The following is a 13,626-nucleotide window of genomic DNA, read 5'->3' on the forward strand; positions in this document are numbered from 1 at the left end:
ATTATTTCTTTCTATGAGAGTTGAAGTGGTAAATCTGGGTGGGAATTTTCTTTTGCTTACCCCTGTAAGTGCATTATTATTAAGTATTTGGGGACAAAATATGTTTTGTTTTGTTTTTTCACCTGAACAACTACGTGTTTTCATAGATATGAAGAAATTGCCGACAGGGGGAGCTTAGTGTTTATAACACAGCAATGTAAAATGACAAAGCCTTGCCAATTAGCACTATCAGGGATTGCTGAAAAGTTCTCAGCCCAACCAACAAAGTTGGTGCAGTCTCCAGCCAGTGATTTTCTACTTTTTTTCATTCCGTCAGAAAAATATGAAATGAAAAAAGTGGGAAAATTGCTGGATGGAGACAGCCCCAACTTTGTTGGTTAGGCTGAGAACTTTTCAGCAACCCCCTCGTATTCCTATGAGTTTCACATTCATGCTAACTGAATCACCTCAATAGCATATGCTTAGTAAAATATTTTTGATTAAAACAAATCTAAGCCAAATTTCTAAAATAAAATTTTTCACTACTAACCTCATAGCACTCACAATAATTCTTAAGGCAGCCTGAGCGTTTGCAGTTGCACCCTTTGTTATGTCGTGGCTTAATATCCCCCAATTTCCCTTTCCCAATCTTAGGTTGAAAAGCTTCTGGATTTCTGTCAAGGTAAGTCTATAAAAAAGGACAATGAAAAGAAGCTTTATAAAGATGCTCTTTGCACTGCCATCTGAAACAGTCTACTCCTAACGTGAAAAAAAATTTGAACCACTTTTTGTTGAGATAATAGTTCATGCATTTCTACACTAAGAAGTCATGCAATTGCATTTGCAGAAATGTTTCTAATTTTAAAACTAAAATCTGGAAAGCTATGATTGGTAGGGAGCCAGATCATTGTCCCTCCTCTCCCCACCATCTTGACAACCATGTGGCCAAAGTGATGTCCTGCCCACTGCCTCCTGGGCCTCCTCCATCAGCCCTGCCACCTGGTTTTTCCGGGCACCACCGCTTCACAGCCCCTGCAGGGAGAGGAGGTAGGGAGACAGATTGTCATCCCTCCTCTCCCCACTGACTGGGCAACCTCACCCGCTGCCTCCCAGGCCTCCTCATTGGCCCTTTAAAGGTGGGCCTGTACTGCTAGTGGGCCCTGCCAAAGAGAGGCCCTTTTGTATGGACCAAGAGACAGTGAGTATAAAACACAACTGTACTGTAGATATGAGTTGGGTTCTCATAGACCTTAATCTTACAATGGTAACTATGCTATGTTATCTAGTAACTATAGAAACTACCGCAGAGCTTACTCTACCTGAATGTACTGTTAAAACTAACCTTGTAGTAGGTTTTGAAGTATCCTATTTTAATACCGATGCCACAAACTCTGCTCTCCTATTTCGTGGCAAAAACTCTCTTTGCCAGCATGTATTCCCCATCCAGTCGTCAAAGGTCAAGGTAGATATAGTGACCTGAGTCATCTCCCTCGAGGCAAATCCTTAGCCTACAGACACCACTACCTTAGCCTATCCATACCCACATCCAAAAACTCAAAATTGCCCTAGTAACTGCAAGATTGGTAAACAACAAAGATATCATGCTAAATGACCTCTTCGTAGACAACAACTGGGACATCTTCCTGATTACGTAAACCTGTCTCATAGACAATGATGGAGCTACTCTGGGTATGCTTTGCCCCCAGGGTACCAAGTGCTAGCCTGCTCATGCACTGACACTAGAGGAGGAGGTGTAGCCACCATCATTAAATCCAGCCTCAACCAAGACTGATAGACGCCATCACACTAAACCAGGGGTGTCAAATTCAATCATATAAGGGGTCGAAATCTAAAACATAGGCTAAGTCGTGGGCCAAATTTTTTATTAAGATACTTAGGGAGTCCTTTAATTAAGGTACGCTAACTAATTTAGCGCACACTAAATGTGCACCTTAATAAAAAGACCCCTTAGTCCTAGTAGAAGTACAGGGTTACAACCTCTCCAACCCCACACTGGCTTTGTGATGTAAACAAAATTTAAAAAAAAGACTTTTCCTCTCTCTTTATGTCCTAGTTCACACTTGTTGTCTAACACCAGCTCTGGCAAGATACACATTTCAAATCTGACATATTGTAATCACAAAACAGAAAACAAAATTATTTTTTCTACCTTTTGTTGTCTGGTAATTATTGGACCCAGGCTCTGGTTGTTTTCTGATAACTCACTTGCCAGGGTCTCCTGCCTATTTGTCATTTTCTTCTTTCTCTGTGCTAACTATCCATCTTCCATCTCCGTCCTTCCCTTCCATTTTCCTTCCCTCCCCCAGAGGTCTGGCATGTTTCTTTTTTTTGTCTCCATCCCTAGATCCACCATCTCTCCTTTTCTCAATTACCCTTTCATCCAGCATCTCTCCCTCCTTACTCACCCCCCCAGGGTCCACTATCTCTCCCATTCTCTTCCCAATTACCCTCCTATCCAGTATCTATCCCTCCCCCTCCACACCATACCTTGTGTTCAACTTCTCTCCCTTTCTGTTCCTTCTCTCCCTCCATCGCATTGTCCACCATCTCTCTCCCTCTCCTCTGTTTTTAGATCCATTATTTCTTTCCCTCCCCCCACCCTCAGTCCATCATATACACGTCTGTACCCTTCCTTCTCTCCGTGTACTTCTATACCCTTCTTTACAAACAGGAGAAAGACAAGGTGGATGTCTAAATCAACCATATTGGGTCTTTATTAAATTGTGCAAAAGTTAAGAGTCCCAACAAGGGTCCCTGTTTCGGCGCTAATGAAAACGCTTTCTTCAGGGGACACTAAATATGTAGAGAATATATCTATATTAATAACATAAAACATGTCATAAAAACATTAATTAACCTCATAAAGTTTCAGGACAAATATCAGCAGATTACTGGTACCACCATGGGGTCCAGCATGGCCCCTGATGTGGCAAATCTTTATATTGCAAACTTTGAAGAAATATATCTCAAAGACCATGCCTTTAAAGACAACATCCACTTTTACAAATGATACATAGATGATATTTTCATCTTGTGGCGCGGCGACCAAGCAAGTCTATTGGTGTTTTTTTGAATGGCTTAACACATGAGATCCCTATTTAACTTTTCAGATCAACATGGCTCCAGAAGAAATCAGCTTCCTGGATTTACTTATTCGCAAAACAGATATTACCTCATTACCAGGGTGTTCCGTAAACCTACTGATCGGAATGCCTGTTTACATTATACCAGTAATCACAACCCGTCCCTGAAAAAGAATTTATCATTTTCACAATTTTAAGGGCTAAGAAAATATGCACATTCAACTCGGATTTTGAACAAGATTCACAGCACATGGCAGAGAGGTTCAGAAAACCGGGCTACCCACCAGCCGTTATACAGAAGAATACACCAGGGCCAGATGCAGAAAGAGAGATGGACCTTCTTTTACCATCTTGCAGAATGAAACCTGTTATGGTCTGCACCTTAAGATACAGTTTTCAATCAGGGATATACAGAAAATCATTCAAAGCAATTGGAAAATACTGAGGGCTACGCATGCTTCAGAGACAAGAATTTGGTTATAGCATTCTCCAATGGACAAAAACCTCAGGGAAAGATTGGTTCTATCAAGGTTCCCAAATTCCACAAATAGCATACGACTGTCAGGAGACACTAACGTGGGTCACACTAAGTATGGCGCTGCTCAGTATGCGTACATTGCATGGAAATTTTGGAGTTCATTCATCCTACAACCAATAAGAAATACAAATTGTACCACTCTTCAGGACTGCAATACATATGCAGTCATCTATGTTATCCAATGTCCGTGCTCATTATTATACATTGGTAAGAACAAAAGGATGATTAAAACACCAGAGTAACATCAGACGTGGTATTAGAAACATAGAAGATGACGGCAGAAATGGACCATGGCCCAACAATTCTGCCCACTCTACTAACCCACCCCCTAATTTCTTCCTTGTAGCGATCCCACATGCCTATCCCATTTTTCTCTTAAAAATCCAGCACTCTGCTGGCCTCAATTACCTGAAATGGAAGGCTATTCCAATTGTTGACCACCCTTTTGGTGAAGAAATACTTCCTGGTGTTACTATGAAATCTCCCACCCCTGAGTTTTCAACGGATGTCCTCTTGTCGCCGAAGGTCCTTTAAGAAAGAAGATATCCTCTTCCACCTAAAAACAGCCTGTGACATATTTGAACGTCTCGATCATGTCACCTCTCCCTCTACGTTCCTCGAGTGAGTACAGCTGCAACTTACCCAGCCGTCCTCATACAGGAGATCCTTGAGTCCTGAGACCATCCTGGTGGCCATTCGCTGAACCAACTCAATTCTCCGCACATCTTTTTGATAATGTGGTCTCCAGAATTGTACACAATATTCTAGATGAGGTCTCACCATGTTAGCACCACTGGTCTCACATACAACTAATCATACCATACAACTAATCATACCATCTCTGATCTAAAAATTTTTGTATACAAGATTCTTAAGTCAAATCCGAGAGGAGATCTGGACACTACACTACTACAAGTGGAACAGCGCCTAATTCATGATCTGAAAACATATACATCCTAATGGTCTGAATGCAGAGGTTGATTACAGTGTATTTTTATGAACTCCAAAAACATCTGCACTTCAGTTGCTTCTTCGCATAGCTTATACACATCTTTTTTGGCAACATTGATATTTCTTGATACTCTAATTCAGGGCTGCCCAAGTCCAGTTCTCGATATCTACTGGAAGGCCAGGTTTTCAGGATATCTACAATAAATATGCATGAGAGAGATTTGCCTGCACTACCTTCTTGGTATGCTAATCTCTCTCAAGCATGTTCATTGTGGATATCCTGAAACCTGGCCTGCCAGTAGATCTCGAGGACCGGACTTGGGCAGCCCTGCTCAATTGCACACAACAATTATTTCATTCCCCTTCATTCTAGTTATCTTTATTTTATTTCATTTTGTTCCCCTTCTTCATGATGTGTTTACTGTATTTACTAGTGCTGCCCGATTCGAATCAATTCACCGATTCACTTAGAGTGAATTGATTTTTTTTTTTTTGGGTAAAAAATCGGCCTCCCGAATTCGGGTGACTGACCCTCCCCCCCTTGCCCCCTAAAGCAGGAGTGGCAGCGCTGCCTCTTGCTGGCCAGCCGCTGGTGCTCCTGCTTTAGGGGGCAAGGGGTGATGGTCAGTCCAGGAAGTGTTGCATTGTCTTCCGGCTTCCCCCCTGACCTCCCGTTCTCCCACTTCTGCCTACCTGTTCTGAAATGGCAGCTTGTCCCTCTGCTCTTCTTCGCTGGCCTCCTCTGCTGCTTCTTCCGCCCGGCCAACCAGGCTAGAGAGGAGCCGAGGGACTGACGTTGGCACTGCTGTTGGGAAGCGCAGTTGACGACTGGGGATAGAGAGAGCTCAGCCCGTGAAAAGCGCAAGACAGACGCGAAGAAAGAGCGTGAAAAGAGCAAGACAGACGCAAAGGAGCTGGATATCCCTACTGCCTACAAGCAACTGCATGAGATATATTGCCACCTACCACCACAGCCCGTCCAGGTATGGAGCTCTGCAGGACCCCAGCTCTTCTTGCAGCCGCCGGCACTCACCCAGTTGCAGCCACCACAGCTTCAATGAACGTGGAGAGGCCTCGCCCATACCCTGCAATTGCCAGCACTCCAGGAGCCCCTACAGCCCCTCCACTGCCAGTGCTAGCCTTCTACACCCTCAGTTGCAGTCCGAAGTAAGAAAATTTCAATAACTTTAAAAATGTGGAAGGTGCCTGCCTTTGGGTGCCATGGCCATTTGGCAAAATTCCTCCATCTGACCGCAGCCTGCACTGATCAGGGATTGACCTGATTCTCAATTGATTTTTCTGCTAGGTTTCTATCTATTTAGATTTTGTTTTTTATCCTTCTATAATATTCAGTTTTGGTTTAATTCTTTTTCTAGCTTAATTTTATTTCTATTTTTATTTTACTGGGGTTGGGTTTTTTCATTAGGGTTTATTTAATTTCATTCTTTCCTCCCTATTTTATCCATATTATAGTTTTAGACTGTGAGCCCATGTGAGAGTAGAGAATAGTTTTAGTGTGGAAGTACACGGGAGGGGGGTGGGTTTCAAAGAGACGTGCATATACCGGACTGGGGGTGTGTGTGAAGAAATAATGGGTCTGAAAATAGAGGAGAGGGAGAGAGATGGTGGAAAATGAGGATTTAGGGATGGAAGGAACAGAAAGGGAGAGAGGTTGGACACAAGGTAATAGTGTGGAGGGGGTGGGAGAATATTTTTAATCTTACTTATTGTTTTGCCACTTGTTTTGTTCTGTCTATTTCTATCATTTAAATTTCTCCAGAATTCTATAGTTCAACGGTTCCCCCTTCTGCATCTATTCCTTTCTCTCCTCTCTTCTACCTTCCAAAGTATTTAGATCAATACTTTTCACTTCTCTATTATCCTCCAGGTATTTTAGTTAGATTTGTGAGCCTTTGGGACAGTAAGGGAATTTTTTAAGTACCTTCTTATTTATAATCTTAATGTATATTTTCTGTAAACCGCTTAGAACCTAACGGATGTAGCGGTACATAAGAAATAAATTACATTACATTACATTACAAATTACATTACATATATCTAGATTTCCAAAAAGCCTTTGACAAGGTGTGCCCTCCATGAACGCCTACTCCAGAAACTGAAGAACCATGGGGTAGAAGGAGACGTACATAGATGGATCAGAAACTGTTTGGCGGGTAGGAAACAGAGGATAGGAGTGAAGGGCCACTACTCGGGACTGGAGGGGGTCACGAGTGGTGTTCCGCAGGGTTCGGTACTTGGGACCGCTGCTATTTAATATATTTATAAATGATCTAGAAACAGTGACGAAGTGCAAGATAATAAAAATTTGCGGACGACACCAAACTATTTAGTAAAGCTCGGACTAAATAGGAATGCGAAGAATTGCAAAGGGACTTGAAACAACTAGGAGGAATGGGCGACGAGATGGCAGATGAAGTTCAATGTTGAGAAATGTAAAGTATTACATGTGGGAAGTTAGAAACCTGAGGTACAACTATACGATGGGATGTTAGTGAAAGAGAGTACCCAAGAAAGGGACTTGGGGGTAATGGTGGACATAGAAAACATAGAAAAATGACGACAGATAAGGGCCATAGCCCGATCAAGTCTGCCCACTTCACAGACTCACCTCCTGAGATCTGCTCTCCTGGAGATCCCTCTCCTAATGACCCTTCCTTAACTCCACCCTCTTAAGGATCCCACATGGGCATCCCATTTACCCTTAAAATCTGGCACGCTGTTGGCCTCGATTACCTGTATTGGAAGCTGTTACAATGATTCAACCACTCTTTCGGTGAAGAAATACTTTCTGGTGTCCCCATGAAATTTTCCCAACCCCTGAGTTTGAGCGGATTACCCTCTTGTGGCATGACAATGAAGTCGACGGCACAGTGCACAGCGGCCGCTAAGAGAGCGAATAGAATGCTAGGTATAATCAAGAAACGAAAGAAGTTATCCTGCCATTGTATCGGGCGATGGTGCGTCCAATCTGGAGTACTGCGTCCAATATTGGTCGTCGTACCTTAAGAAAGACATGGCGTTACTAGAGAAGGTTCAGAAGAGAGCGACACGTCTGATAAAAGGGATGGAAAACCTTTCATACGCTGAGAGATTGGAGAAACTGGGACTCTTTTCCCTGGAGAAGAGGAGACTTAGAGGGGATATGATAGAGACTTACAAGATCTTGAAGGGCATAGAGAGAGTAGAGAGGGACAGATTCTTCAAACTTTTGAAAAATAAAAGAACAAGAGGGCATTCGGAGAAGTTGAAAGGGGACAGATTCAAAACAAATGCTAGGAAATTCTTCTTTACCCAACGTGTGGTAGACACCTGGAATGCGCTTCCAGAGGATGTAATAGGGCAGAATACGGTAATGGGGTTCAAGAAAGGATTGGACAATTTCCTGCTGGAAAAGGGGATAGAAGGGCATAGATAGAAGATTGCTGTGCAGGTCCTGGACCTGTTGGGCCGCCGCGTGAGCAGACTGCTGGGCGCGATGGACCTCGGGTCTGACCCAGCGGAGGCAATGCTTATGTTCTTATATTCTTATGATTTCTTAGCTGTCTTTATCAATGCTTTGCATCTAACTTGTCAGTTTTTCTTCATTTGGATCCTTTTTCCATTCTTTAAAGGATGTTTTTATGACTCTAATATCCTCTTTCATTTCACCTTTTAACCACGCTGGTTCTTGTTTCCACCTTTGCTGATACATGGAATACATCTAGTCTGGGCTTCCATAATGGTCTTATTAAATAACATCTATGCCTGATTTACAGTCCTAACCTTTGCCCTTGTTGGTATTGTATGTGCTGTGGTGAATTATGATATGTTTGGTCCTAGGAGCAGATGAACCCCAATCATCACTGAATCATATCAACATCAGTAGAAATACTATTTTCTCTGTGGTTGCTCCTACCCTCTGGAATGCAGCCCCAAACTTGCTAAGAGAGACAACACTTGAGAAATTGAAGTCTTATCTTAAGACGTTCCTTTTTAAGGACGCTTTTCAAGTTTGATTGTCCTTATTAGGATTTTTAAACTTTTCTTGTTCCCTTTTTTTTTTTTTATGGACTCACTTTTGTTACCCCGCCCCCTTGTTGTTTTTCCCTAAGCTCTTCTCTTTCCCAGCATTACATTGTGGTTCCCCTTAATCCCTTTTGTACTTGTTAGTAAGTCTTTTTAAAAATTGTTCAGATGTTTAGTTTGTTGTTCATTGTTTTTGATATACTATGTTTATACCCTATTTAATTGTACAAACACCTTGAAATCCATGATAAGGTGGTATATCAAATTTTTAATAAATGTGAAACTTATGAATAGGTGGAGTAAGTTTTTGACAGGGGAAACATTGAAGCTAATCCCCCAGCCCATTCCATTAGCTCTATCTCTCTGTAAGAAGCAGCTTTGAATATTTCCTACTGGAATTGACCTATCAAGATATTGTAGTTTTTCCCCCAGCCTTATTACTTACTTACTTTACTGTATTTTAAGTTAATATTATATATGTATGTCTTTTATTATTATGTATGTGTCCCTCTTTATTATATCATGTCTCTTTTTTTTCCCCATTTTATTGTATACTGCTCAGTTTTACAATGAGCGGTATATTAAAAGAAAAGATGTGATAGTAGTAAAGGCTGCAACATAAGCAATATCAGCAACTCATTTCTTAGTATTGCAACGGAAAGTGAAACGACACAAAAATCCATACGAAAAAGGAGATTATCGCTGAAAAATAGCTGGAAAGCGATGACCACAAATGCTCGCAGTCTAAGCAACAAAGTTCATGATCTGCAAGCCCTGATATTAGAGGCAGATCTAGATATTGTTGCTATCACAGAGATATGGTTCAGTGAATCACATGGATGGGATGCAAACATACCGGGATATAATCTTTTTAGGAAGGACAGAGATGGTCATAAAGGTGGAGGAGTAGCTCTCTATGTAAAGATCAATATCCAAGCGACCGAAATGCAAGGGACCTGGGGAGAGGAAGAAGCGATATGGATTGCTCTGAAAAGAGAAGATGGAACTTCTATCTACGTGGGTGTAGTCTACAGACCTCCGACTCAATCGCAGCAAATTGATAAGGATCTGATTGTGGATATCCAAAAGTTTGGAAGGAAAGAGGAGGTTCTGCTGTTGGGAGATTTCAACCTGCCGGATGCGGACTGGAATGTTCCGTCTGCGGAATCGGAAAGAAGTAGGGAGATTGTGGATGCCTTTCAAGAGGCCTGCTCAGACAAATGGTGACGGAACCCACAAGGGAAAAAGCGATATTGGATCTGGTCCTCACAAATGGAGAAAGTATCTCTATTGTTCGAGTGGGTGCTCACTTGGGTAGTAGCGATCATCAAACGGTTTGGTTTGATATAACGGCTAAAGATGGAGAGCGGCCGCACGATACTTAAAGTCCTAGATTTCAAACGTACGGACTTTAATGCAATGGGAAAGTACCTGAAGAAAGAGCTGTTAGGATGGGAGGACATAAGAGAAGTGGAAAGACAGTGGTCTAAGCTGAAAGGAGCGATAAAAATGGCTACGGACCTTTATGTGAAGAAAATTCAATAAAAACAAGAGAAAAAAGAAGCCGATATGGTTCTCCCAACCTAGTACATAAGAACATAAGAAATGCCTCCGCTGGGTCAGACCTAAGGTCCATCGCGCCCAGCAGTCCGCATCACGCGGCGGCCCATCAGGTCCAGGACCTGTGCAGTAATACTTTTATCTATACCCCTCTATCCCCTTTCCAGCAGGAAATTGTCCAATCCTTTCTTAAACCCCAGTACCGTTCGCTGCCCTATAACGTCCTCTGGAAGATTCCAGGTGTCCACCCACAGTTGGGTAAAGAAGAACTTCCATAGCATTTGTTTTGAATCTGTCCCTTTCAAACTTTTCCGAATGCCCTCTTGTTTTTTTATGTTCTGAAAGTTTGAAGAATCTGTCCCTCTCTACTCTCTCTATGCCCTTCATGATCTTGGAAGTCTCTATCATATCCCCTCTAAGTCTTCTCTTCTCCAGGAAAAGAGACCTAGTTTCTCCAATCTCTCACGTATGAAAGGTTTTCCATCCCTTAAATCAGTCGTGTCGCTCTCCTCTGAACTCTCTCGATAACACCATATCCTTCTTAAGGTATGGTGACCAATACTGGACGCAGTACTCAAGAATGTGGACGCACCATTGCCCGGTTACAGCGCAGGATAACTTCTTTCGTTCTTGTTGTAATACCCTTCTTGATTATCCCCAGCATTTTATTCGCTCTCTTGGCGGCCGCTGCGCAACTGTGCCGTCGGCTTCATTGTCATGTCCACCATTACCCCCAAGTCCCTTTCTTGGGTACATCTCATTCAATAACATCCCTCCCATCGTATAGCTGTGCCTCGGGTTTCTGATTCCCACATGCAATACTTTACATTTCTCCAACATGAACTTCATCTGCCATCTCTCTGCCCATTCTCCCAATTTGTCCAAGTCCCTTTGCAATTTTTCACAGTCTTCCTTTGTCCGAGCTCCACTATAATAGTTTGGTGTCGTCCGCAAATTTATTATCTCACTCTTTGTTCCTGTTTCTAGATCATTTATGAATATATTAAATAGCAGTGGCCCGAGCACTGAGCCCTGCGGGACACCACTCGTGACTTTTCCTCCAGTCTGAGTAGTGTCCCTTCACCCCTACCCTCTGTTTTCCTACCCGCTAACCAGTTTCTGATCCATCTATGCACGGCTCCGTCCACCCCATGGTTCTTCAGTTTCCGTAGTAGACGTTCATGAGGCACCTTGTCAAAGGCTTTCTGGAAATCTAGGTAATATGATGTCTATGGGGTCTCCTTTGTCCATCTGTTTGTTAATTCCCTCGAAGAAGTGCAATAAGTTGGTCAGACACGATCTCCCCCTACAGAAAATCATGTTGGCTGGTTATCAGAAGTTCGTGTTTTTCAAAATGTTCATCAATTTTTTCTTTTATTAGTGTTTTCCGCCATTTTCCCCGGAACAGAAGGTCAGACTCACCGGTCTGTAGTTTCCCGGGTCTCCTCTTGATCCCCTTTTTAAAGATGGGCGTAACGTTGGCTATCTTCCAATCCTCTGGAATCACACCTGTTTTCAGAGACAGGTTGCAAATTTGCTGTAGTAGTTCCGCTATTTCCTCTTTTAGTTCCTTCATGCACCCTTGGATGGATTCCATCCGGACCCGGGGATTTGTCAGTGTTTAGTTTTTCTATCTGTCTGCGCATATCATCAAGGCTCACTTCTAGGAAGTTTAACTTTGTGCTTGATTTCCATTGAAGAATTGCTCAAGTTCCGGTATGTTGGTTGTGTCTTCGTTTGTGAATACAGAAGAAAAAGAACATGTTAAGGCTGGCTGCGACCTCTTCTCTTCCTTCACCGCTCCCTTCCTGTCTCCGTCATCCAGTGGTCCTACCCTCCTCCCTAGCCTGCTGTTTCCCTTTAACATATCTAAAGAGACGGTTTGAAATTTCGTGCTTCCCTGGCTAGTCTCTCTTCATACTCTCTTTTGGCTTTTCGTACCATCACGGTGACATTCTTTTGATACTTCCTGTGCTCTCTCCAGTTTACCTCAGTTTTGGTCCCTTTTCACATTATTCTGAATGAAGTTGTTTCTTATTGCTTATCACTTCCTTCACTATTTTAGTTATCCACGCCGGTCTTTATTCGACTCTTGTTGCACCCTTTTCTGAATTTGGTGATATATAGATTTTGCGCCTCGCTCACCGTGTCCTTGAAAAAGGACAGGCATGTTCTACCGTCTGCCATTTTTGGGAAGTGTTCCTAAGTTTCTTCTTTACCATTCCCCTCATTGCTTCGTAGTTACCCTGCCTGAAGTTAAAAGTTGTCGCTATGGTTCTCTTCCTTTCAGTATTCTACATTCCATCTTGAACTTGATCATATTATGATCGCTGTTTCCCAACGGTCCCACTACTTCCACTTCCTTTGCAGGTCCCTCTTAGCCCATTTAGGATTAGATCCAGAGTGGCATTTTCTCTTGTCGGTTCTCTAACAAGCTGTTCCATGAAGCAATCTTGTACAGCCTTCAGAAATTCTGTCTCCCTAGCGCATCTTGAGCTTCCGAGACTCCAGTCTATCCCAGGGTAGTTGAAGTCTCCCATAATAACCGTGTTACCGCCTTTGCATTCTCGCTTCATCTCGGCTTCCATTTCTTCATCGATGTCTCCGGTTTGTCCGGGTGGACGATAGATATAGGCCTATCTTTATTTCAGGCCCTTTCCTTCCTGGTATTTTAACCCATAGTTGATTCTAGCTTGTTGGTCGTCTCCGCTGTGTCCATTCTTGTTGATTGTATGCTTTCTTTTATGTATAGTGCTATTTCCACCTCCTTTCTGTCCTGACCTATCCTGGCGATAGAGCTTGTACCCCGGCAGTGCTGTATCCCATTTGCTTTCCTCATTCCACCATGTTTCAGAGATTCCAATGATGTCTATGTCTTCTGCAATGATCATGGCTTCTAATTCCCCCATTTTTGTTTCTTAGGCTCCTTGCATTAGTATATATGCAATTTAGCTCCTGGAATTTTGCTGCCTTAATTCCTTTCCCTGTGCTTCGGTCTTTAGATACTTCTCTTGGGCTACAATCTTTCTAACCTTCTCTTCTTGGTTAGTCGACTCCTGTAATTTGTCCATTGTTTCTTCCCAGCCTTTTTTCCCCTCAGTATCTTCACGGTATACCTTTTTCCGAAACATCGACGCTTGGTCGACCTGTCGGCTTTCCCCTTCTTCTTAGTTTAAAGCCTGTTCTAGTCCTCAGTCTTGACATTGTTTGCTAGAAGTCTAGTTCCCGCTGTGCTCAGGTGCAATCCATCCAATCCATAGTGGCTGAGAAAATAAAGCGAAAGAGTTGGCGTTCATGAAATATAAAAAAAACCCAAGAAGAGGAGAGCAGAAAGGACTACAGGGTGAAACTGAAAGAAGCCAAGAGAGAGATACGTTGGCGAAGGCACAGGCGGAAGAACAAATGGCTAAAAATGTAAAAAAAGGAGATAAAAATTTTTTCAGATATATTAGTGAAAGGAGGAAGATA

At 42.6% G+C, this 13,626-nt stretch overlaps 1 protein-coding gene across 1 annotated transcript in view; it reads right to left on the reverse strand.

The window, feature by feature from the left end:
- Positions 1-13,626, reverse strand: part of LOC117352350 (tesmin-like) — an 80,887-nt gene that overhangs the window by 24,993 nt on the left and 42,268 nt on the right. The window contains exon 4 of the mRNA XM_033928781.1: positions 530-667. Coding sequence (XP_033784672.1) covers positions 530-667 — 138 coding nt within the window. The remainder of the gene's footprint in view (positions 1-529; positions 668-13,626) is intronic.

This window comes from Geotrypetes seraphini, chromosome 19, assembly GCF_902459505.1.
Source record: "Geotrypetes seraphini chromosome 19, aGeoSer1.1, whole genome shotgun sequence".
NCBI lineage: Eukaryota > Metazoa > Chordata > Amphibia > Gymnophiona > Dermophiidae > Geotrypetes > Geotrypetes seraphini.